We start from the raw sequence: 26,762 nt of genomic DNA on the forward strand, positions 1-26,762 counted from the left end.
GTTTTTGGTGCAATATCTCCATAGGTGTATAGAGGCCCATTTCCAGCAACTCTCACTCCAGTGTTCTAATGGTACAATGTGTTTGCTCATTGCCTCAGAAGGCTAATGGATGATTAGAAAACCCTTGTACAATCATGTTAGCACAGCTGAAAACAGTTGAGCTCTTTAGAGAAGCTATAAAACTGACCTTCCTTTGAGCAGATTGAGTTTCTGGAGCATCACATTTGTGGGGTCGATTAAATGCTCAAAATGGCCAGAAAAAGGTCTTGACTATATTTTCTATTCATTTTACAACTTATGGTGGGAAATAAAAGTGACTTTTCATGGAAAACACAAAATTGTCTGGCTGACCCCGAACTTTTGAACGGTATAGAAAAAAATGATTTAGATATAGTTAAAAAAGGTGCAGCGCTCACTTTAAGGTTGCCAATGGTTACAGCTTCCGTGTCAAAGAGGCGAATTGACGTCAATGGCAGTGTTGGATTGGTTTCGGCCATTTCCGGTGCAGCAGAGAAACCGTTCGACAGTTGAAGAGAAAATAATAAGACGCAAAAATCCGAGGTAAAAGGACTTTAGTTTGGTAAGGTTGGGTGTTGGCTTTTTGTTGTTCCAGTTTAGTGTCGGTGTTGCAGTAAACTGAGGTTGAACTAACCTGTGTTCAGGTAGCTGAATGGCTAACTGCTAACCTGTGCAGTGAGTGTGATTGTGGCTGCTTCCCAAATCGCTGCCCACTTCTGATGGGAATGCACTAACGCAGGGTGTGAAACAGTAATAATAATAATAATAATAATAGGATCTGCAACACGTTGAGTGCACTACTGTCCAATCGGGAGCTGTTTGGGATTCGGCCAGTCTGTCTTGTTTATGAGACAAATAAAAAGATGGCGTCGCTTCTGTGGGCCAAACACTGTATTAAAGTGTGTATTGTATATGTTCTGATTCCTCCAAGAACAGGATGTTAAACTAAATCTCGTGCAACATGTTCAAGTTTCCGTCTGTCTTTTTTTTTTGTGTGTGTAAAGTGAGAAGCTGTGATGTATTCCTAAACCAGGAGAAGATGACTGTCAGCTGGTCCCTTATATTTGTCTATTACTTATTTCCACCTTGGTTTACGGTGGTTTCCCCCCCAGTGGTTTATTCCTCCCGGAATGTGTTTCTTAGAACGACGGTCCCCTCTTTACAATGCGCTCTGAAACTGCTCTGCAGAGATTTAAATATGCAAACCCTTGATTTGATCCAGGGAGCTAATCAGAGTTTCTTGAGCTACTTCTAGTTTACAGAAGTCAAATGAAAAGTCCAGTCAAAAACTTCAAGTTCAGACTTTCCTTTAAAAAGCTCTGTTCTCTTTAAATCTAGAATGATCAGTAAGAGATGCATGTTCTCGAATGATCACCCTAGAACATGCTTCTCTGATTGATCATTCTCGAGCCTGCGTCTATGGTCCTTCTAGAGCCTGCGCCCGTGGCTGAGCTCGGGCCTGCGCCCGTGGCTGAGCTCGGGCCTGCGCCCGTGGCTGAGCTCGGGCCTGCGCCCGTGGCTGAGCTCGGGCCTGCGCCCGTGGCTGAGCTCGGGCCTGCGCCCGTGGCTGAGCTCGGGCCTGCGCCCGTGGCTGAGCTCGGGCCTGCGCCCGTGGCTGAGCTCGGGCCTGCGCCCGTGGCTGAGCTCGGGCCTGCGCCCGTGGCTGAGCTCGGGCCTGCGCCCGTGGCTGAGCTCGGGCCTGCGCCCGTGGCTGAGCTCGGGCCTGCGCCCGTGGCTGAGCTCGGGCCTGCGCCCGTGGCTGAGCTCGGGCCTGCGCCCGTGGCTGAGCTCGGGCCTGCGCCCGTGGCTGAGCTCGGGCCTGCGCCCGTGGCTGAGCTCGGGCCTGCGCCCGTGGCTGAGCTCGGGCCTGCGCCCGTGGCTGAGCTCGGGCCTGCGCCCGTGGCTGAGCTCGGGCCTGCGCCCGTGGCTGAGCTCGGGCCTGCGCCCGTGGCTGAGCTCGGGCCTGCGCCCGTGGCTGAGCTCGGGCCTGCGCCCGTGGCTGAGCTCGGGCCTGCGCCCGTGGCTGAGCGACCTCCCTAGAGCCTGCTTGATCAACTTTATTCACATTTAATCATGGGGCTAATGTACTTGGGGCTAAACCACCGGACACCGAACCTATTAACTAACTTTCACCTTTTATATAAATATAAATGTGGATAAAAATATAACTACTGGCTTTGTATATTGTAAATCAGGTCATGTTTATGTTACACAATTACAACACAATTTAGTATGAAAAGTTATAGAGTAAGCCCACGAGGTAATCCTGCCATCCATCAAGCATAACATAATGTAACGGTATATTGATCTCTGGTTTGTTTGTCATTTATTTAACAATTGTTCGCCAAAGGTGAGGTGAATAATCATTCACTGAGCCTGAGGCGGGTAATTGTTTTCGTATAAATACACAGGTGATTTATTTTAAAAATAAATAAAAATAATTTATTTCAAACTTCAAAAGCAGCATGTAAATGTAATAATGGTGTGGCACAGACTTGTCCCTTATCTCTGTGGACTTGCATAAAATACTTTGTTTTGAAATCAATAAAATAAATCCCAGTCCCACCTTCCCTTTGAATAGTTTTAGCCCAAACTTCATAGCATCTTTAGTGCTTTTAGGAACAGCGTTTTCTTTCATCATTTGTGATTCTTTCTCCCTTACGGTGACGAAGTGATTGGCCGCCAAGTTGCTTGATTATCGAGAAATACTCCGAATCTCTCGACCAGTGTGTGCGTTTCCCTACGATCACTTGCGTATTTATACTAATACTGTATATCCAATAGCTGCAGCTCTAGTAGCGTGTTAGCTATTAATGAATTAGACACAGATTCTGAAAAAGCAAATCAAAGACCATCTCAACAGTTACAGAGCGTGTTCAATGTTATACAACCCCGATTCCAAAAAAGTTGGGACAAAGAACAAATTGTAAATAAAAATGGAATGCAATAATTTACAAATCTCAAAAACTGATATTGTATTCACAATAGAACATAGACAACATATCAAATGTCGAAAGTGAGACATTTTGAAATTTCATGCCAAATATTGGCTCATTTGAAATTTCATGACAGCAACACATCTCAAAGTTGGGACAGGGGCAATAAGAGGCTGGAAAAGTTAAAGGTACAAAAAAGGAACAACTGGAGGACCAAATTGCAACTCATTAGGTCAATTGGCAATAGGTCATTAACATGACTGGGTATAAAAAGAGCATCTTGGAGTGGCAGCGGCTCTCAGAAGTAAAGATGGGAAGAGGATCACCAATCCCCCAATTCTGCGCCGACAAATAGTGGAACAATATCAGAAAGGAGTTCGACGGTGTAAAATTGCAAAGAGTTTGAACATATCATCATCTACAGTGCATAATATCATCAAAAGATTCAGAGAATCTGGAAGAATCTCTGTGCGTAAGGGTCAAGGCCAGAAAACCATACTGGGCGCCCGTGATCTTCGGGCCCTTAGACGGCACTGCATCACATACAGTCATGCTTCTGTATTGGAAATCACAAAATGGGCTCAGGAATATTTCCAGAGAACATTATCTGTGAACACAATTCACCGTGCCATCCGCCGTTGCCAGCTAAATCTCTATAGTTCAAAGAAGAAGCCGTATCTAAACATGATCCAGAAGCGCAGACGTCTTCTCTGGGCCAAGGCTCATTTAAAATGGACTGTGGCAAAGTGGAAAACTGTTCTGTGGTCAGACGAATCAAAATTGGAAGTTCTTTATGGAAATCAGGGACACCGTGTCTTTCGGACTAAAGAGGAGAAGGACGACCCAAGTTGTTATCAGCGCTCAGTTCAGAAGCCTGCATCTCTGATGGTATGGGGTTGCATTAGTGTGTGTGTCATGGGCAGCTTATACATCTGGAAAGACACCATCAATGCTGAAAGGTATATCCAGGTTCTAGAGCAACATATGCTCCCATCCAGACGACGGCTCTTTCAGGGAAGACCTTGCGTTTTCCAACATGACAATGCCAAACCACATACTGCATCAATTACAGCATCATGGCTGCGTAGAAGAAGGGTCCGGGTACTGAACTGGCCAGCCTGCACTTTGTCCCAACTTTTTTGGAATCGGGGTTGTAAAATTTTGCTGCAGTGGATCTCTGAAGCCTAGACATCAACAGATGCACAAAACCAAAACTCAGTCCTGCTAAACTATATCGTGCCATGATGGCTGAGAAAACTAAACAGACACTGAAATGCACCTGAATAACCTGAAAATGCAACATGTGGCCAAAAGCTTGTGGACACCTGACCATCAAACCCATATGTGCTATTTGAAAATCCCATTCTAGATTATTATAATAAGCTCCATTCTTCTGGGAAGGCTTTCCACTAGATTTTGGGGCGTGGCTTTGGGGATTTGTGTTCATTCAGCCAGAAGAGCTTTCATGAGATCAGGCACTGATGTAAGGTGAGGAGGTCTGGGGTGCAGTCGGTGTTCCAGTCCATCCCAAAGGTGTTCAGTGGGGTTGAGGTCAGGGCTCTGTGCAGGACACTCGAGTTCTTCAACGTCAACCTTAACACACCATGTCTGAGCTTCCTAGAGCTCACTTTGTGCACAGAGGCATTGTCATGCTGGAATATGTTTAGACCCTTTAGTTCCAGTGAAGGGAACCTGTAACGCTACAGAACACAAAGACATCCTGTACAATTATGTGAAGCAAATTGAGGTTTCCTGATCACACTATACTCTCCTACCCCTCTGCAAACCTGGTAAGTCAAAAATTCAAGATGAAAATACAGCAAGTTTAATATAAATACGCAGGTGATTTATAGAAAATCGCACACGATCGATTGGTCAAGAGATTCAGATTATCTCTCGATAGTCATCTCGAGCGACTCGGCAAAATGGCAGCCAATCGCTTCATCACCGTAAGTAAGGAAGGATTACAAATGAAAGAAAATGCTGTTCCTAAAAGCACTAAAGATGCTACGAAGTTTGGGCTAAAACTATTCAAAGGTAAGGTGTTGTGATTTTATTTTATCGATTTCAAAACAAAGTATTTTATGTGAGTCGGCGTAGATAAGCAACAAGTCTGCGCCGTACCTTTATTACATTTGCATGCTGCTTTTGAAGATTATTTAAAAAATATATATATTTTAAAATTTCAATCACCTGTGTATTTATACGAAAACAATTACCCGCCTCAGGCCCAGTGAATATTGGTGAATAATAACCTCGACGTAATCTGTTATTCACCAATATTCACTTCGCCTTTGGGAAATAATTGTTCAAATGTATGTAATGCCTGATTTCTAATGCTTTAAAATGAATATACATTAGTAACGACCAAAATTAATTAATAAAGTGGGGGAAAAATATAAATTATTTATTTTATCATCAAACACAAAACTATTGATAAATCTCAGCTTCTGGATCCTGGAAAAAGGCAGCCTTGCCTGAAGGCTAATCTTGCATGATGTCACGCGTGGAACTCTGGTTATCTGGGTCCTTTCCGTTCATCTGACTCCGTGCTTGTTTACTCGCTGAAATTGGATATTGTTGTTGCACTCTTACAAAAATAACGATGTGAAAGCGTTGCGTTGGGTTTGGATGTTCAAATCCATATACAACAGGACATTCCATTCACGAATTTCCGAGAAATGACACTACAGTGGGTGAGGTTTGTGCAAACGAAGCGGGCAGATTTCGTGTCGCCTACTAATAATAAATCTGATTCATCAAGTGATCACCACCACCAGAACGACCACATGGGAATTACTGGAGCAAAAAAGAAACCCATTGATTTAATAAATGACATTTGATCTGACATTTGGACAGTTCGTCGATTGACCAGTTATCACCCACTTCATATTTTCTTTCAATAATTACACTGTAAAAATTACGTGTATGTTTTAAAGATTATATTTCTATATTTATTGAGGCACATGTAAATATTTTCTCTGTATCTTGCAGCGGCCGGCTTAGAATAAAAATCCACAAACCAGTCTGTGTTTCCAGTTCTCTCTGGCTGGTGGTGCGCTATCGGCGGTGAGCGGGACTGTCGTGAACTGGCATCCGTTTCTTATCTTGGGGGCTTGAAAGGATAACCATTTACTCCGGAATATCCTTGATAATCATCTGCTCCTTCGTCCGACATATAAGAATCCCAGTCACTATCAGAATTCTGTCTAAAACGTGATTCCATATCAAGACTGGTCTAACCACTGCTGCGCGCAGGAATGAAGTTAATGCCTGGATTGTTACACGTGTGACGTCACGCACCCCTTCGGGATCTTCCGGGTGAAAATCGGCTGATCTTATTGATTTTATGTTCATTTATGGACTCTTGGATCAGCTATGGTTCGAAAACACATGGTCACTCAACATTACGATTGTGTGGTTTAGAGACATTAGTCTCGTCTCGTCGTCTTCCGCTTATCCGGGACCGGGTCGCGGAGGCAGCAGTCTAAGCATGGAAGCCCAAACTTCCCTTTCCCCAGACACCTCGGCCAGCTCCTCGGGAAGAACACCGAGGCGTTCCCAGGCCAGCCGAGAGACATAGTCCCTCCAGCGTGTCCTGGGTCTTCCCCGGGGCCTCTTCCCGGGGGGACATGCCTGGAACACCTCCCCAGGGAGGCGTCCAGGAGGCATTCGAAAAAGATGCCCGAGCCACCTCATCTGGTTCCTCTCGATGTGGAGGAGCAGCGGCTCTACTCCGAGCTCCTCCCGAGTGACTGTGCTTCTCACCCTATCTCTAAGGGAGCGCCCAGCCACCCTGCGAAGGAAACTCATTTCAGCCGCTTGTATCCGCGATCTTGTTCTTTCTGTCATTACCCAAAGCTCATGACCATAGGTCATGACATTAGTCATGACCTGAGACATTAGTCACTTTAAATAATATCTATTATTTATTGTAAATTATTCTATGAAAAAAAAAATCCTCAAATATTGTGTGACCATTTCTAAAACGTTTTCTGAATGAATGACTGACAGAAAATAGTAGAAAGCAGTTACGCTAAATCTCCAGGAGGTTCAATCCGAATTAACAGTTTGGAATGTTTGTAACTTCATGTTTGAGATTGAATTTGTGACGAGCCTTCTCCTAAATCATGCGAAAATGTTCAAATCAACACCTTTAACCTTGTCACGTTGTGTGTTTTTAGTAACGTCTGGTGCTGGAGCACGGTAGCAGGACTGTGGCGGGATTGCACCCGTTATTGACGTTTAATTATCGCTTTGGAGAAAAGCTCTAAAAACAATTGAACGTTAATGAATTTTTAAAGACGTCACAACCTTCCGATGTTCTCATATCGACCGTCTTGATTTTATTCAAAGTTCAGTAAGCTGGATCGAGCCAGCTGAGTGTGATCAGGCGATAAAACCATCTGGATGTTATAAGGGAAATATTTTCCTGGCAGCACACCGTGTTAGAAAGTAGAACACAGTCTGGCAGCGAGGCCATCCTGTCCATAAAAGTTAGATGTTTTTCGTTCAAGTTGTGAAAGTATCTGATTTCTAAAATATTTGTTGCAACACTAAACAGTCCCACAGGTTACTTTGCAGTGACGCATGCACAGTAAGGTGGTCTGTAAGATGCACGTGACTTTCGGTGACCTCGTTATGAACTAAGCAGACATTACGTCTGTTAGCTGTGTCTTCGTGCAAATTGACGTTGTGTCGTTTTTGTAAGGTATTCACCCGCTTTGTTTTCATCGTTGCGCTCGTATTTTCTTGCTGTGTTTTCTTCCACCTGCACTTAACTGGCTTTTTTTTTTTTTTTTTTGTGCCTGTAGATCAGAAGGTCTGACGAGAGCTTGGTCAGAATGGCATCCAGCAGTGAAGAGGAGAGGAGCCTGCGCGAGTGCGAGCTCTATGTGCAGAAGCACAACATCCAGCAGCTGCTGAAAGACTGCATTGTGCAGCTGTGCACGGCGCGGCCTGAGAGGCCCATGGCTTTCCTCCGAGAATACTTCGAGAGACTTGAAAAGGTCTGCCTACTCGCATTTCGCCTTTCTACTCGCAATTACAGTGTCCTCCACGATTATCCCTCCCCTGTAAAGATCTGCCTACTCGTATTTCACCTTTCTACTCGCAATTACAGTGTCCTCCACGATTATCCCCCCCCCATGATCCGCCTACTCGCATTTAGTGTCCTCCACGGTTCACGGTTACTCCTCCCGTAAAGATTAGTCGTAAAAAAAAAAAAAATCCACCTTTCGGTGAAGTCGCTTCATCTCAAGGCCAATTTATGCTGACAACCCAGTCCTCGCAGATAGCGTCGCAGACAGTGTCTGCGTAGCCCCCCCCACCTTCGCAGACGCTCTGCGCGCACCTCCCAAAAATTGTGACCACCGCAGAAGCCTCGCAGACAGCGTCGCAGACAAGAGGGCTCTGATTGGTCCACTCTACATCCGCTGTACATGCACTTCCGCTTCCCTACTTTCCCGGTTTGGTTTGTTTTCACGACCGCCATTTTTTTTTTTTTAAAGATATTTTTTGGGCTTTTTGCACCTTTATTGGATAGGACAGTGTAGAGACAGGAAATGAGCGGGAGAGAGAGAGAGACGGGGAGGGATCGAGAAATGACCTCGGGCTGGAATCGAACCCGGGTCGCCCGGATTTATGGTATGGCGCCTTATCCACCTGAGCCACGACGCCCCCACGACCGGCATTTTTAAAACCACGAGCGAAGATGGAGCAGCATGAAGAGCGGTTGATTGAGGAAGTACGTACATCTATACGACTCCAGTTCTAGTCATTATAAAAAAAAAAAGTTCTAGTCATTATAAGTAACTGGAGGATAAACACTCCACTAACCACACCCACCAACTACTCCTAGCGACTTCACGCCCCCTTGCGTTGTGCCGGCGAATAACATCGCGCACGCCTATTACTCCCCGCTCAACGATAAATTACAACTGTCTGCGAAAAGCTGTCTGCGAAAGCCTTGTCGCAAGAGCATGCAGAGGCCTTAACGCTGAAAAAATGAGAGAAATCCAACCTTTTAATTGAAATTTATTCAAAGAAAAACACATCCCGCGTCAAGAAATAATTATTTTCAACACTATTATCAGCATCCTTGCCCTTGCATTTAACTTTATACACCCTCCTTTTGCCAATAAAACAGCACCGAGGTTCTCCGATAACATTTCATAAGGCTGGTGATACAGAGCAGGACATCTGAGACCGTTCCTCTTTACACAATCTCTCCAGATCATCCAGGGTCCTCGGCCATCTCTTGTGCTCTCTCCTCTTCAGGTCAGGGGACTGAGATGGCCAGGACGGAAGCTTGATTCTGTGCTTGTCTCGAGTTAAACAAATGCTTCAGATCATTGTCCTGCTGGAAGCTCCAGTGACGACCCAGTTTTAGTTTCCTGGCAGAAGCAGACAGATTCTGATTTAAAATGTCCTGGTATTTCATAGAGTCCGTGATGCCGTGTACCCTGACGAGGTTTCCACGGCCTTTTGGAGGACAAACAGCCTCAAAACATCACAGAACCTCCACCATATTTTACAGTTGGGATCGGGTTCTTTTCATTACAGCCATTTTCTTTTTACACCAAACCCACCACAAGTGTTTATTGCCGAAAAGCTCCATTTTTATTCCATCAGAACAGAGAACACAGTTCCAGTCAAATTTTGTTGTACTGTTTCATAACTTCCGGTGCTTACGTTTGTGGTTAACTGACAGAAAAGGCTTTTTTCTGGCACACTTTCTCTAAATAATCTGTTGGCATGGAGGTGGAGTCTGATGGTGGTTTTGGAGACTTGGAAACCACAAGATTTTACATTTTCTTCTAATTTGCGAACAGTGAGCCTTGGGGACTTTTTGTACGTGGGGGCAAAATAAACTTGCATCCTTTTCCAGGTGAGTTTGTAACAGTTCCAGTTGGTGTCCACTTTTATTATTTTTATTATTATTATTGCCCTAACAGTAGAAATGGAAATTTTTCAGGTGAGTAGCTTTTCTTTTTTTTTTTTAAAATAGCCATTCCCTGACGTATGAAGATCAACACACTTATCTTTCCCATGTTGATGTTGAGTGAATTTGGCCTCTGTGTCGCCTCATATTTGTTCCCCAGTTAATCAGGAAGTCTATGGAATCAATTTTGTGCCAAAATGTTCATACAATACTTTTGAAATATCAAACAAAAACGACAAATCAAAATACAGAAAAAGAAGAAAAAATTTTTTAGACTGGCAAACAAATTATTCATGTAATCGTGCAAAATATCAGTCTATTACTCTTCAGAAACCTTTTATTTTTGTTCCGCGTCTTTCTCAGTTTTGTTTGACGTAATTTATTTTGCTTGCGATTCCAGCTTTCTCGTTTGCGCTCCCTGACTTTTTGCTTGCAGTTTTGGCACAAACTTCACGTGTGGGTGGGCTGTCCAGGAATGCATTCCCATTGGCTAACTTGTGTTTGACTGACAGCTACGCTCAGCCATTTCCTACTCGGATTCTGGCGGACTGTTTGACGAGTGACCGATCCATTGACGGTAAACAAGGATCGAGTGGACTTCAGTGGCGACTATGATATTGAATTTACACTTTGTTGAATTAATTCAGTATCATAGTCGCCACTGAAGTCCACTCGATCCTTGTTTACCGTCAATGGATCGGTCACTCGTCAAACAGTCCGCCAGAATCCGAGTAGGAAATGGCTGAGCGTAGCTGTCAGTCAAACACAAGTTAGCCAATGGGAATGCATTCCTGGACAGCCCACCCACACGTCAAGTTTGTGCCAAAACTGCAAGCAAAAAGTCAGGGAGCGCAAACGAGAAAGCTGGAATCGCAACCAAAATAAATTACGTCAAACAAAACTGAGAAAGACGCGGAACAAAAATAAAAGGTTTCTGAAGAGTAATAGACTGATATTTTGCACGATTACACGAATAATTTGTTTGCCAGTCTAAAAAAAATTTACTTTTTTTTTTCTTTTTGTGTATTTTGATTTGTCGTTTTTGTTTGATATTTAAAAAGTATTGTATGAACATTTTGGCACAAAATTGATTCCATAGAAGTCCTGGATTACAGCTTGAAAGTTCCTACACACTCCAGTCAACTCAAAAATACTGCCCAGTTTAAATGGGAAACATGCTTCAGTTACATTCATACTATAATTTCCAGGAGCGCCAATAATAGTTGCACGGCTTTTTTTTGTCATTGTTAAATAATAATTTCTTGATGAGGGATTTGTTTTTCTCTGAATAAACTTATTTCAATTAAAAGTTGCAACTTCACCAAAAGGCGGATTTTTTTTTCCTAACCCTTTTTACTAATCTTTACGGGGGAAGCAGTAATCGTGGAGGGCACTATCCATCCATCCATCCACAGGGTTTCCGCGGAGTCTTAAGTCTAAAATTTGATAATCCTAATTTAAGGCCTTAAAAAGTCTAAAATACGAGCATATTTTGCATTGTAGGTCTTAAACGTAATTTTGTGAAGTCTTAAATCCTTACGTCCATTTACCCCATTTGCTTTTTTTTGTTAAATGCGTTGGTGATATTCATAATTAGTCATATAGGCTAGGCCTACTTAGTATCAGTAGGCTACGCTGCAAACTACAAATGAGACACAGTGGAATCCGGCGTCTAGCCCGGTTGGCATGGTGATGCGCAGGGCATGGTACGCGCGCATTTGGACAGTAGAGCCTAAAAGAAGCGAGGGAGATTGTCACATTTTGTAGCAAAATGGGCAAATGCAAGTTTAACGACTGCTGGCTTGAACGCAATGATTTCGTAGACTGGTTAAAACGTGTACCCAACAATCCGTTTGAGGCGTACTGCACATTATGCAAAAGAACACTCAAACTCAGCACCCTGGGTGTAAAGGCACCGGAATCGCACGCGGAAGCGGAGAAGCACCAGGCTGCCCATAAAAGTCTGCAACAATCGCATGCCATCACTCAATTTTGTTCACCGTTGTCAGGTCCAAGCACATCTCAAGACGGTGTATCAGCTAACTCCATGCAAACTGTCACGTTACAACACAAACCGTACGGAATCGAATGCCTCATCCTCAAGTGATTTGCGGGATGTCTTTGGCTCCACTGCAACTTATGCCATGTACACACGTAGCCGGGTATTTTTAAAACCGAACATTTTCCCCCCCTCCGTTTATAAAAATGTTTTATCCACACCACCTCGTCTTCGAAAAAAATCCCTTCCACACATAACCGAACATCTGCGTTTTCAATCACATTCATAAGCATTCCAAACCTGTAGATGGCTATTTCCCCAAATCCTACCCCCTAATCACATCGCCTGTGCTCTTGGAGCAGTAGTTGGGCTTCTAAAATTAAGCACCTGCACAATAATTAACGCTTTCAAGGCACTACTCCGATCCATTACTCTTTAGCTAGCCGCACACTACGCCGATTTTCAGCGTACCGAGCCAACTGAAGTCGCGAGTCAGGCGTAAAGACTAGTTTTCGATGGTACCGACTCATCTCACAGCCGATTCGAAAAACTAATCGGGAGCCAGACTGATCGGCGAGAGTCGCTAGCAATAGCCAATCATATCTTTCGCATATAACACGTGACATCATTAAACACAATTTCTAGCGCGAGAAATACGTGTTGGTAGCACCTAATGCAGGTATATACTGTAATTCCATAGACTGAAGCTTTATCCATAGACACAGTGGGCTGGAAAGCCACTCTGCTCAAGTTGTGTGGCTGAATTCCAAGTCGCTTTAACTCCCCTATATAAGTGCACTATTTAAGGTTGGGAATAATAGCTCATGCAGCCTAGATAGTGCGCTACATATTCCATGTTGTGTCATTTGTAATTCAGCCTGTAGCATCTTCAAGTGTTGGATTTAACAGTAACTATATCCAATAGCCAATCACAAAGCTATTAAGTTGTCACGTGTCGCTTCAATCGCGACTGCACTCGTCAACAGTCGGGGGATATGTGCGTGCCCTGTCGGGAGTCGGCTCTGAAATGGGTCGGTTCGGTACCGCGTGGATCGCCGTGGTGTGCGGCTAGCTTAAGTCCATGCTTAATCTGGCTTCTGCAGTAAACAAAGGTCGCACGTTTGACGTCAGGGCAGATTTGTTGTCATTTTTTTGGCGCAGATTGTGACGTTCTAAAACGCAAACCTCCGGTTATCTCTGTCTACACGAAAAGGCATACACGGAGTTTTCAAAAATCTTCACTTTGCCCGGAGTTTTTTTAAATATTCGTTTTTGATGTGTTTTCATGTGGATGACAGGCCAAAACGTAGAAAAATATCTTCGATTTAGCAGATACCCGGCTACGTGTGGACGGGGTCTGAGTTCCTCATTAATGCAAGGGCGCACCCTCGGGATGTAATGAGTTCATTGGTGAATGATGATAAATTTTGTTATTTTGAAAGTAATTCAGGCTCTCCCAATTTTCTTTATTTTTTTTGTGCGGCATAAGTCTTAAATTTAACCTGTTGTGGTCTTAAAAAGGTCTTAAAAAGTCTTAAATTGAACTTGTTCAAGCCTGCAGAAACCCTGATCCATTATCTATCAGGGTCATGGGGGAAGCTGGAGCCAATCCAAGAAGTCAGTGCTAACATACTGCACCACCGTGCCGCCCCAAATAAAAAATCTGCTCAGATTTTATAGTCTCATGCCTATAAAATCTTATAAATGCTTAGAAAATTAATCCTACGAATGGAAGCACAAACAATCCTCAATTATTTTTACGATTATTGCCTGTTGTGAAGATTCCATCAAAGGCAGTGTCCAAGCTTTTTTAACGGGCAGGCTATTTAAAAATGTAATTAATTTTTAAGATACAGTTTAATCTATAAAACTGTCCCTAAACACTGTTTCCATGAGAAAATCTGTGCTCCATTGGCTTTATTTTATTGACATGAACATTGTTTTGCTTTTAATTTTTTTTATATTCACGATATAAAAGATAATTGAAGGAAAAAGGCTTTCTCTCCCGCTTCTTCACCCCATTTATTCACACATAGCTACTGGTTAATTGTGTCCTTGTTTTCTAGCATTTGTCACACAGGCCATTATACTGCATTCATGGTAATCTGCAAGATATTATTATTATTATTATTATTATTATTATTTCCTAATGCAGGATGTTTGAACTGGGGGGAAAAACATGGACACCTTCATGAAAGTGTGTCATTTGTTTGTTTTGTCAGAGTATGTCTCATCTCATCATTTGTAGCCGCTTTATCCTGTTCTACAGGGTCGCAGGCAAGCTGGAGCCTATCCCAGCTGACTACGGGCGAAAGGCGGGGTACACCCTGGACAAGTCGCCAGGTCATCACAGGGCTGACACACAGACACAGATAACCATTCACACTCACATTCACACCTACGGTCAATTTAGAGTCACCAGTTAACCTAACCTGCATGTCTTTGGACTGTGGGGGAAACCGGAGCACCCGGAGGAAACCCACGCGGACACGGGGAGAACATGCAAACTCCACACAGAAAGGCCCTCGCCGGCCACGGGGCTCGAACCCGGACCTTCTTGCTGTGAGGCGACAGTGCTAACCACTACACCACCGTGCTGCCTGTCAGAGTATGTAAAGTTCATAAAAAGCTACTTTAATGGCACTTTCACAGTTACAGGCTCAACTGGCTGTTGGTACTCTTCTATTACTCGTTCATGTAACAGTTTGGACCGAAATTGCAGTACACCAGCGACAGTGGATAATAGTGAATAGCGTTAGCAGCAAGCTTACCAGTGGACAATAGACCCTTTTGGTCTAAGGCTGAGAAATCGCGAGAATTGTGCTGCGTAGGCGCACTAGCCAGCTTGTACGGCGGAAGGTAGACAGCATGGCTGCTTCAACATGTAAACAAACACCTGTCGGCGAGAGACAAGCGATCTCGTACCTCAAGTTTTGTTCACTCATCCGAGAGATTCGAAGATGTCAGCTACAAGCCAAACCAGTTACATTCCCCCAGTGAAATTTGTTCACGTATATGACCACATTGTGGAAAACAGTGGCTGGAACAGCAAGTGGCATTAAACACTTTGATGAAAATGACATCCAAGAGCTGGCGTGTAGTGAGGTTAGTCCCCGTGTTAACCTATAAATACCGGTACATAAATTTGTGGGGGAGGTTTATCATCAGTGAAAAGACACTGTGGAGAGTAAAGGAGGAAAAAGTGACCTCATTTTCTGATAACAAGAACACTACATGGCTAATACCTCATTACGTGTATACATGAAAAGAAACGACAACAATGAAGACTACCCATGTTGATTATCAGCTCTCCGATTTAATCGTGTCCTCTGAAATGTTTTAAACAGTGACAGTAGGAGCTTACCTTCACTATATGTCATCTAGTTGCGCTTTCAGATCTCTTTTCCTGCAATGGGGTGACAGATTTTTCTTTGTAAGTCAATACTGAAGGCACATATGCCCCTTTTCCACCAAAGCAGTTCCAGGGCTGGTTCGGGGCCAGTGCTTAGTTTGGAACTGGGTTTTCTGTTTCCACTGACAAAGAACTGGCTCTGGGGCCAGAAAAACCGGTTCCAGGCTACCACCAACTCTTTGCTGGGCCAGAGGAAAGAACCGCTTACGTCAGCGGGGGGGGGGGGGGGGGGGGAGTTGTTAAGACCAACAACAATCGCAAGACCGTGAAAGGTCGCCATTTTTAAGCGCCGAGAAGCAGCAGCTGCACAAACGCGAAGTCATCCATTATTGTTGTTGCTTCTTCTTATTCTCCGTGTTGTTGTTGCTTTGATATTCGCGCCAAGGTTTATGCAAACGCAGCGACGTAACTGACGTATACAGCGACGTAATGACGTGGCTCCCCTTAGCACCGCGAGCTATGGAAAAGCAAACTGGTTCTCAGCTGGCTCGCAAGTTGAACGAGTTGTGAACCAGCACTGGCCCCGAACCAGCCCTGGAACTGATTTGGTGGAAAAGGGGTAAGTTAATAGTCAATGTCTTCTGGGTTCACAAAGCCTGGCCAACCACTTACAAAATGGGCACTTTACGTACAAAACCTAAGGTACACAATTCTTCCTGTTCAGTGCTCTAATCCATAGCTGTCGATGCCTTTTCCCGCAGGGAAAGCGAAAGAACTTTATATCACCTCCTTTCACAAATCGGTTTGTGCGTCCTACAACACAGCAACTGACCACCATTTCTTGTTTCTGCTATAGTGTGCGCATGCGCGCGAACTCGACCTCGCTTAAGCTGAACTGGCCTATAGCAAGTACCGTTCGCAAAAAGCTAGCTAGCTAACATTAGTGATAACTCCTAATGTTGGGTACCTCTTCAAAACAGTGATTAGTATGGCCAGTGTAATAGATTTAACCAAACATTGTGTGTGTCTTAACGGATCGAAAGCCAATACTGCTTTACGCCAATTTAAAAGTAGAGGAGGGAAAATTTACACTGTTGACCGTGTGCATGGCCGTGTTGATTTGACGTCACTCCATAAACAGGGAAGGAACTGGTAGTTGAGAAGACGACTCCATTGTTTCCTCGAGGATTTTTTTTTTTCCAGCAGCTGTGGGGTGAAGGGTTTTGTTGTACCTGGAAGTCAGAGTGAAAATCAATAGGTAATTTAAAAAAATTGAAATAAAGTGACACAGCATCACCTTTTATTTCATATTTTTAAAAATTACTTATTAATATCCATAAAAATCAATTATCAGGATTCTTGAAGACAAAATAGAGTTTGAATATTTGTCAGCAAAAACAATTAACACTGAAAAGGAGGAGGGGAGAAAATCCAATTCTGTCATTTTAAAAAGCATTTGATCAATTTAAAGATTCAGTTTAAGGTCAAATCAAAAATATTTGCATTTATAAAAATGTTATGAAGTGATCCAGCAATAACTGAGAGAAGACGGGTGGACTGTGAGATTAATTTATCATGATATGGCTATTACTGTAATTTTTCCCAGCTCTAGTATAAATGCATTATTTGTAGATATGTTATTAATAATTAATTTTTTTTACTTTTTATTTTATGAGTGATTCCACGCTTATGGGTACTGAAATGGGGACATGAACTTATTCACCTAAAACCATTTCTTTTTTTACCATCAGGTCACAAAACATGTAATCTTTAATGAATGATATGTTAAAAGATAACTTTAATTTTCTGAGATGTAATAAAAACATATGCCAAAGTCAAGCCTATGAGTTCCAAAATGATGTCTGTTACATTACTTCTGTTACGATTGTCCGTCTCGCGTCTGTTACAGATTAATTACAATCTAGCTATATACCATGTTAATCTTATTGAAAGAATGTGTATGTTTATTCTACTACACATGTTTATTAATTATATTTGCTAAAACATCACCTTCCTATGTTTCAAAAAGTAATTCTACATTGTTAAAATTGAGAATATATATGTCCACAACACTTCTGTTACGTTCTGACTTTGGCATATAAATATGTTTTTATTACATCTCAGAAAATTAAAGTTATCTTTTAACATATCATTCATTAAAGATTACATGTTTTGTGACCTGATGGTAAAAAAAAGAAATGGTTTTAGGTGAATTTTTAAAAATAAGTTCATGTCCCTATTTCAGTACCCATAAGCGTGGAATCACTCTTAGTCATTTTTTTTTCTCTACTCTCCTCTTTCTGCTCTCTAGGGGTGTTCACACGGCAACTTTTACTCCAGTGTAGCACCGGGGCTGCCCCGGTAGAGCGTTCACACGGTACAAAGTTATACCGGTGTAGCCCCTGAAAGCTGCTTAAACCGGTGCAAATCTAACCCTGCTCGGGAGGTGGTTTAAGAAATTTACTCCGGAGTAAATGCTAGTTTGCGGGGCAGCACCGATATAAAATGGGACGTCTGAACGCTACCGGGGTAGACTCGCTACGCGTGAGGAGAGTTGATTACATACGAGCATTGCATAATTTGCATCCTGGTATTTTGCGCTTCCAAAATGGCCAATATCAACAACAACAGAACTGCGTGTCTTCCAGTGTTGCCAGATTGGGCGCTTTTAAGTGCATTTTGGCGGATTTGAACATATTTTGGGCTGGAAAACGTCAGCAGTATCTGGCAACACTGGTGTCTTCATCCACGTTGTTTTCCCGGCGCTTGGTGATGCCATGACAACTGGGAAAAGGAAGTACATTTTCATGCATGCGCATATTTCATTTCCGCATTATTACTATCTTATAGCACGGTCGCAAAAACTGCCGTGTGAACGCAAGTGGGGCTGCACCGGTGCTAACACGCTTCTCTCTAGTAAGCAGGTTTGTGACGTGTGAACGCTCCACAAAATTTACACCGGTGTAAGATATATCGCAACAAAATACATCGGTGCAAATATGTGCCGTGTGAACACCCCTTCTGTCTACTTGTCTAATAAGCTGACATTTGAGAGAGTAACATTTAGATAATTCTCTCACATTATCACAAATATTTCATTATGCAACCAGTAAGAACATAATTGCTGGCTACTAAAATATTTTAATGTTAGACATTTTAGAAGCAGGACCCATTTCTTTCATTTTAAAAACTTGGGGCCATAGCTAACAAAAGTCAAGTCAATTTTATTTATATAGCGCTTTTAACAGTACACATTGTCGCAAAGCAACTTTACAGAAAAATAGCAATTTGAAACATTTAAATTTTTCCCAAATGAGCAAGCCGAAGGTGACGTGGTAAAGAAAGACTATATACATGCGTATATAGCTGTATATGCTCTCTAACTGTGTCCTATATGGACAAAAAGTGCATTTTCGTAACCCGGATATTCATTATAGTTTTAACAGGATATCTATTTCATTTGAAGTTATCACTAATCAAGACCTAAGTTCAGAGCTGTTCATGACAACTACAGTACAGTCCAAAAGTTATCATGGTAATTGTAATCCTAAGCCATTGCAGCAAAACTGTTTGTATAGATGACTTACAGCCACGTGATCAAAATGTGCTGCGTCATGAACGTCCACCATGCCATTATTAAAAAATGTTCTGTTTCCGGTCCACCGGCCGGGTGAGTGCCGTTTGTGCGGTTGAAATTTTTTTTTTAACGCCAGTTTTTCAACGTTTTTTTCGGGTTCGTAAATCTAAAATCGAACTTGACATTTCCGCATTCCCAGGGCTTTCCACTAAGGCTCATACTAGCCAGCCATGACAAATAAGTAGCCAGCCGGGGGGAGTAAACACAAAATAAACTCCTGTGCACGCAGTTCCCAGGATTAAATATATTTTCCACAGACCATTTATTTATTCACTTTACTCAAATACAAAGTAAAATGGCAGTAAATCTTCTTTCTTTTCTTGCGTATTGCATCATGAGGCGTTCCTGGCTTGTAAATCTCTTATTTTCGGTGCATGACACATTCACGCAGCTGAGCATGCTATGAATTAACAACGACAACGGTCTGCAGTGGTGGCTACACAATTACACACTCAGTGAACATTTCTCCATTTGTGTATGCAAATACACTCCAACCACTCAGTTTGGTTTCATTTACAACCAGCGGTGTCTTTTGATGCCAGCACGTAATTGAACGAGAGAAGACTGGTTTACCGGAGACAAAATAAGCGTTATCTCTGCTTCTGTTCCCTCCGACACACTACTGCCTCCGCTGAGTGCGCGCACACACCGCATGTCGGGGCCGCAGATGAGTTACTCTCCCTTGATCAACGAAGTCGGCGGGGAATTTGTGGTTATTATCGGTACAAACAGCGCGAATCACAACTTAAATGAGTGCGGTTCAGTTTGACATTATTGTCAGTCCGTTAGATAAACCATTTAATTTTATTAAAATTGATAATTAATATTTAGAGCCTGTAGGCTACAAAAATAATAGTCATTAAAGTAGCCGGCTGGACTTAATTGTGTAGTCGGCTGTACGGCCGGCAGCCGGCGCTTGTGGAAAGCCCTGCATTCCGCACAGAATATAGAATTGAATCAGCTCTGCGCATGCGCCGTGCGGCACAAAAAAATGGCAGCCACCATAAAGGAAGGAGATGCTGAGTTTTCAAACATTTGCTTAAGTGTGAAATCGCAAAATGGTATTCTAGCGAACAACAAAATAGTAAAGATTCAGAAAAACAAATCATTCAGTGATCATTTTAATAGTGTAATTTCATCCGAACTAGGCCTAACGCTCGATTTAGAACTACAAAAAGTCCGTGTGTCGGACATTTTAAGTACCTTTGTAAAAGTTTTGCAAATGCTGCAGTCAGCATTTAAAATGCTAACTTAAAGTTTTTGTACAAGTTTCAGTTGATTAAACTGTCATTTTATTAAATGTCTGCTTTTGTAATAAAAAAAATACTGAAAGAAAAAGCAAACACAGCATTGCGATTTCTTATCCATCCATAAAAAAAAAATCCCTCCCTCCTGACTGAAAATTTTTTTGCTCACCTGGTGGACAGGAAACGGATTTTTTTTTTTTTAAAGGATGGCCCCATGATGGTGGATATACAAAGCAACTCGGACGGCAGCCGCTGAAAGCATGTCTGTAAACAATACTGAATTTTCTCACTATTACTACGATTTGAACGCTCGAGCGAAGATTCGATACAAAGAGAAGATGGATATGTGTGGGTTTGACCCATATTCTTTTTAAAAAGTCTGACTTTTCTAAAGATAAGACGCTTCTACTGACCATCGAGTACCCAGATATCGCGTTCTATCTGGTTTGGCTGCCGAAGAATCAAATCCGACCTTGGATGAAACATAGCCCATTTTCTGAGCGGGTTCCCAGTCTGGATTGTTTCTATCGTGTAATTTTGCTGGCGCTCCTAGAAGCGAAGTGGTAATACACATGTTAAAATAACAATGACCGAGTGGACCACGACAAGAGAACGCTCATTTTATAGAAAATTCTATCAACACGAAATAAAATTCTTCCATGATGTTATCGAGAAAGCTTTTGAATCTCACCGGAGATAAAACGATTACTGCAAACACGAGCTGTTTTGGTTTTAGTCTCTGTTAGATCAGCCCTGCTGATGTTGTTCAGTCGTGCTCGTCTCCTCTCCGTACTAAGCCTCAGTTTCTTCGCCCTCTTCCCGAATCACGGACGGAATTCTTAAAAAATCCGAACGTGCCATGGTCACAAGTACTGTTGTGACCACAACCATGTACAGCACAAAGATATGGCAGAGCTAAAAGAACGCTTAAAGGAACAGTCCACCGTACTTCCATAATGAAATATGCTCTTATCTGAATTGAGACGAGCTGCTCCGTACCTGTCCGAGCATTGCGCGACCTCCCAGTCAGTCAGACGCGCTGTCACTCCTGTTAGCAATGTAGCTAGGCTCAGTATGGCCAATGGTATTTTTTGGGGCTGTAGTTAGATGCGACCAAACTCTTCCGCGTTTTTCCTGTTTACATAGGTTTATATGACCAGTGACATGAAACAAGTTCAGTTACACAAACTGAAACGTAGCGATTTTCTATGCTATGGAAAGTCCGCACTATAATGACAGGCGTACTAACACCTTCTGCGCGCTTCGGCAGTGCATTGATATCTGAGCTCCGTATCAATGCGCTGCCAAAGCGCGCAGAAGGTGTTAGTACGCCTGTCATTATAGTGCGGACTTTCCATAGCATAGAAAATCGCTACGTTTCAGTTTGTGTAACTGAACTTGTTTCATATCACTGGTCATATAAACCTATGTAAACAGGAAAAACGCGGAAGAGTTTGGTCGCATCTAACTACAGCCCCAAAAAATACCATTGGCCATGCTGAGCCTAGCTACATTGCTAACAGGAGTGACAGCGCGTCTGACTGACTGGGAGGTCGCGCAAAGCTCGGGGAGGTACGGAGCAGCTCGTCTCAATTCAGATAAGAGCATATTTCATTATGGAAGTACGGTGGACTGTTCCTTTAAAGCAGTGGAAAAACAGAGCGTTGCGTGCATGACTGTTTTTGTATGAAATGTCGCTCGACCCCGCATTTGTATCTCCACCAACATGGCCGACATCCAGGTTTCTATTTTACTTTGACGTCACTTGCGAGTCAAGGATTCATGGTCCAAAGCCATCTTCTAAGTGCTTCATTAGGCTGTCCATATGGAGCAATCTTCCACAGGAGTGATGCGGTGAGAACTCCAGAAGTAAGAAGTACAGCATCAGGGTAGATCAGACAGCAGGGTTCCCTCTGGGTTCTGAAAAATATTCTCCACTTTTTTCCTTGAAAAATAAAGTCAAATAAGTATTTCTCACTTTTTTTTTTTTTCTTAGTCTGTATTTTTTTCTTAGTTCCCGGCGTATCAAAGTGGACTTAATACAGGTTTATACCAACGAAACTGGCACAATTCAAATATTTGTACAGATACAGCTAGGCCTCTCCATTACATATAACATTTGGGCTCCAGTCCAGACTCTCTATTCAGAAAGAATTGATTTTGGGCGCTCTGTGCACCATCGAGCTAAAATAAACCTCTTTAGTTTGAGTTTACTGAAGGTTATTTTAGCAGGGGATTCTTCAAAAGAGGTATTAGGACTCTGTTTAGCCTTTACTTCAACACTTGATTTACAATTGAACCAGAGTCAAGAAGAATCTTGGAACAACGAACAGTGAAGGAATCCGAATTTCCTGTCGATTTACGAACCGAACACAGAATGACACGGCGTTTTACATCATACCGTTAGTTAGACCAGGTGCATTTCTGTCCATTGAAAAGACCAGGTTGGCACAGATAGGTTGGCGAGCTTGTATCTAACTTTACAAGAAATATCACCCACACACATTCAAAGGTTATGTCATCTTTATTAGTGACTTTTGCACTGCTGTTTTTAAATGTATGTAGTTCACGTCAGTTTCTGTCTCCTTAATATTAAATTATCATCAACACCCATAATGTCTCAGGAAACTGAGGCATGTGCCAATTCATCTCATCTCATTATCTCTAGCCGCTTTATCCTGTTCTACAGGGTCGCAGGCAAGCTGGATCCTATCCCAGCTGACTGGGTGAAAGGCGGGGTACACCCTGGACAAGTCGCCAGGTCATCACAGGGCTGACACATAGACACCGACAACCATTCACACTCACATTCACACCTACGGTCAATTTAGAGTCACCAGTTAACCTAACCTGCATGTCTTTGGACTGTGGGGGAAACCGGAGCACCCGGAGGAAACCCACGCGGACACGGGGAGAACATGCAAACTCCACACAGAAAGGCCCTCGTCGGCCACGGGGCTCGAACCCGGACCTTCTTGCTGTGAGGCGACAGCGCTAACCACTACACCACCGTGCCGCCCTGCATGTGCCAATTGACTTGATAAATAATCACAAGTAAAATTAATCAGTTTAATTATATATATATATATATATATATATATATATATATATATATATATATAAAATTTCTCACTCATATCTCTCCTTTAGGACCACAGAGACACCGATTCTCAGCTACTTTTATTATATTACAACATTCAGAATCCCAGATGACCTCCAAGTCAGTTGTTTTCTGTTAATCTCTTACTTTTTTTGAGGGTGAAAATACCAGGGGCTATAGCCCCAAGTGATGGGACCTAACGATGCCACAGTGTTAGCTACAGGAACTGGACACGCCATGCTGCTTGAAACATCGAGCCCTTTAGTCACTTGCCGGCTGACAGCACTTTAACTTTGGCAGGGTTTTTTTTTTTTTTTAAACCCCTGTATTATTGACACTGTCTGGTGTGCTAGGAGACTGTCGGGGCTCTGAATGTGCCTCCCCTGTGGCTGTTTCGACCCTTAAATCATCTTTAGTGCTTGAAGAACTCGACCCGCCCAAAAAACTTCGTCACCTTAGACTGCACCATTGTTCGGTTCACACAGAGATAGTTACACCACCACACCAGGCTGATTAAGATTCACTGCAATTAGTCAAAAGTTTGGTGCCCATTTGGTCTTTGTGTAGTTGATTTTTATTGGTCACAAGCACGTGCTCGTTGTTTACACTCTGGCTTCCTGTCGTTTCTTCACTGGGGTTGGGTTTCGGCAAATAGAGGAATTTCTAGAAAAAATGACTTATGATGATGATGGGCGGCACGGTGGTGTAGTGGTTAGCGCTGTTGCCTCACAGCAAGAAGGTCCGGGTTCGAGCCCCGTGGCCGGTGAGGGCCTTTCTGTGCGGAGTTTGCATGTTCTCCCCGTGTCCGCGTGGGTTTCCTCCGGGTGCTCCGGTTTCCCCCACAGTCCAAAGACATGCAGGTTAGGTTAACTGGTGACTCTAAATTGACCGTAGGTGTGAATGTGAGTGTGAATGGTTGTCTGTGTCTATGTGTCAGCCCTGTGATGACCTGGCGACTTGTCCAGGGTGTACCCCGCCTTTCGCCCGTAGTCAGCTGGGATAGACTCCAGCTTGCCTGCGACCCTGTAGAACAGGATAAAGCAGCTACAGATAATGAGATGAGATGATGATGATGAATACATTCGTCACTGTGACGACTGCTAGTAATTTTATCTTGGTCGCTGATGGATTATGTTCGTCAGTGACGAGCGTGACAAACGCCAGCGAGAACCCTGAGGCAGGTCTGGAGAGCAGGAGAGGTCAGCATCACTGGTCTCTCAGGAGTAATATGTATCGCTTGGGTGAGAGATTGGGCATATCTAACATTGTCAAGTAATGGTTATGAACAGTGTACATTGTGCACCGAGTGCAAGCAGGGACTCCAGCAAGAGTAACTATGAAAACATAAGGGAGAGCCAGATTGTAACACAGACATGAGGGTGCCCTGGGACATAAAGCGGCCAGCCACTCTACCGTCAGCAAACCCAAGTGAACGTGTGGGAGTGAGGGGGAAATAACATCCAAACGTTCCAGTTTACCTAAAGCTCTATGCCCAAGAATCTTCCAGATCTAATAAAAAGCTTGACTAAACAAATGTTTTTCAGCCTAGACTTAAACACTTTGTCTGAGTCCCGAATACTATTTGGAAGGCTGTCCCATAACTGAGGGGCTTTGTATTTAAAAAAAAAAAAGGGCTCTGCCCCCGATGTAGTTTTCACTCTTTGAGGTACCAACACATAGTCTGCAACTTTTGAGCTAACTAGGCATGGTGGGTAATAAATGACCAGAAGTTCATCAGCGGTCTCAAAAGTAGCCGGTCACCGGCGGCAAATCGCCGGCTATGGCTTGTTATGCCGCCGGCTATTGTCAGTCGAGTCACAAAATTTAATATTAAATATTTCTGACAGCAAAAAAAGTTGTGAATGTAAATTACATCCACTATGTCATGTATGTCCGTTGCCGCGTCAACTGTGTTTACATCCTCGACACGAGTGCAGCCATTACTGCCGCCTGTGTTGCCAGATTGTGCGTTTTCCCGCCCAATTTGGGCGGTTTTAAGTGCATTTTGGAAGGTTTTGAACATATTTTGGGCTGTAAAACGTCAGCAGTATCTGGCAACATATTTTTTTACTTAATACAAGAAATTAATGGATGCCAACGTTTTTGCCAAAATTGTATTTTATTTTCCATTGTTTAGGCAGCTTCAGCATCATACTGTGAGATTCTGTTCAAATTGTTTTTTTCTTCTATGAAGCCTGAGCCATTTATGTTATTAGTTTATAATTATTGTTTAATTTAGTCTTCAGGAGAGACTGCCTGCACACAGTACTAGTATTAATAGCTTTTTTCTTACATGAAAGCTGAGGCATTTATATTATATTTTAAGGGAACTTCATGTTGTGCTGTGAGGTTCTCTGCACTTTAACTTTTGAACCAACAGGTGCATTTGGATAAGTAAAGCCTATTTTTCTGCATGTTTGTAGTCCTGGTAATCTTTTATATTGGTAAAGTTGTTTATAGGACCATTTCTCAGTGTCTGTTTTTTTTAATCAATAGTTTTTCAGTAATAACTTAATATTTAACATATCACTCAATTTTAAACAACCCCCGCGCCTCCCCCATAGTCTCCAAAATTTCTGTGGGAAACACTGGCATGCGTAACAACGCTAATCAATCTTAAGCTAGACGACCCGCCTCAAATACCCGTCCTGGGTAAACGTTATCCCAATTTTAGATGGCCTGTTCCAAACCATCCTGCCCCATGAAAAATTCGTACTTGCATCTCTCTCTCTCTCTCTCTCTCTCTCTCTCTCTCTCTCTCTATATATATATATATATATATATATATATATATATATATATATATATATATATATATATATATCCGTCCCTCCCTCCACGCTTTGTGTGCATTATGTCTGCCGCTGGCAGACATTTTACCATTTTGCACCCTGCTGTAAATTATTTGTACCCTGCTATTCTCCCAAACTTTGAAGCCCCTGTTCATTCAGGTATTGTGGTGTGAGGCTATTCAGTGCTTTTATAGTCAAGTCAAGTTTATTTGTATAGCGCTTTTAACAGCAGACATTGTCACTAAGCAGCTTTACAGAAAATTAAAGACTTAAATTAAGTGAAATTAATTTATATATATATATGGGTTGTTTTACAATTAGGGTACAAAGTTTGTGTCACAGGGGTCCAAAATTCAAATGGATTCAAACTGGTTCTTGTACCAGTTTTTAAGTGAAGGACAAGTTAAAGAACAGATAGGCATGTGTAATAGTTTGTATTATAAGATTAAGTGTAGCTTTAAGCAGGGATGGGAGAAACAAATGAAGTGATTCTCGGAGAGGACTTTTTTTTTTTGACAATTCAGAATCCACTACTTCCATAGTGCTTTTAAATATAAGGCTGTAAGCTTTGTGTTAGCTGTCTCTAATATTTATGTCCCAATATCTTGACCACATTTTAGGATGAAAATAATCATTTTAGATATGTTATTTTATATTGGAAAATTAGCTGTCTCGGAGAGGACATTTTTTGACACAGTTACATACTAATTTGATCAAAATAGTCTGAAAACTTACTGG

The 26,762-nt window shown here is 42.6% G+C and overlaps 1 protein-coding gene across 2 annotated transcripts in view; it reads left to right on the plus strand.

Moving 5' to 3' along the window:
- Positions 1-457: 457 nt before the first annotated feature.
- The window catches only part of prkar1ab (protein kinase, cAMP-dependent, regulatory, type I, alpha (tissue specific extinguisher 1) b), a 44,758-nt gene continuing 18,453 nt past the window's right edge, over positions 458-26,762 (plus strand). The window contains exons 1-2 of one of the 2 annotated variants that reach the window (XM_060939510.1): positions 458-580; positions 7,769-7,963. In XM_060939510.1, coding sequence (XP_060795493.1) covers positions 7,799-7,963 — 165 coding nt within the window. In that variant the 5' untranslated portion in view covers positions 458-580; positions 7,769-7,798. The remainder of the gene's footprint in view (positions 581-7,768; positions 7,964-26,762) is intronic. The other variant, XM_060939509.1, reaches the window with a different exon arrangement.

The sequence above is a fragment of the Neoarius graeffei genome, chromosome 14 (genome assembly GCF_027579695.1).
Source record: "Neoarius graeffei isolate fNeoGra1 chromosome 14, fNeoGra1.pri, whole genome shotgun sequence".
In the NCBI taxonomy this organism is placed as follows: Eukaryota; Metazoa; Chordata; class Actinopteri; order Siluriformes; family Ariidae; genus Neoarius; species Neoarius graeffei.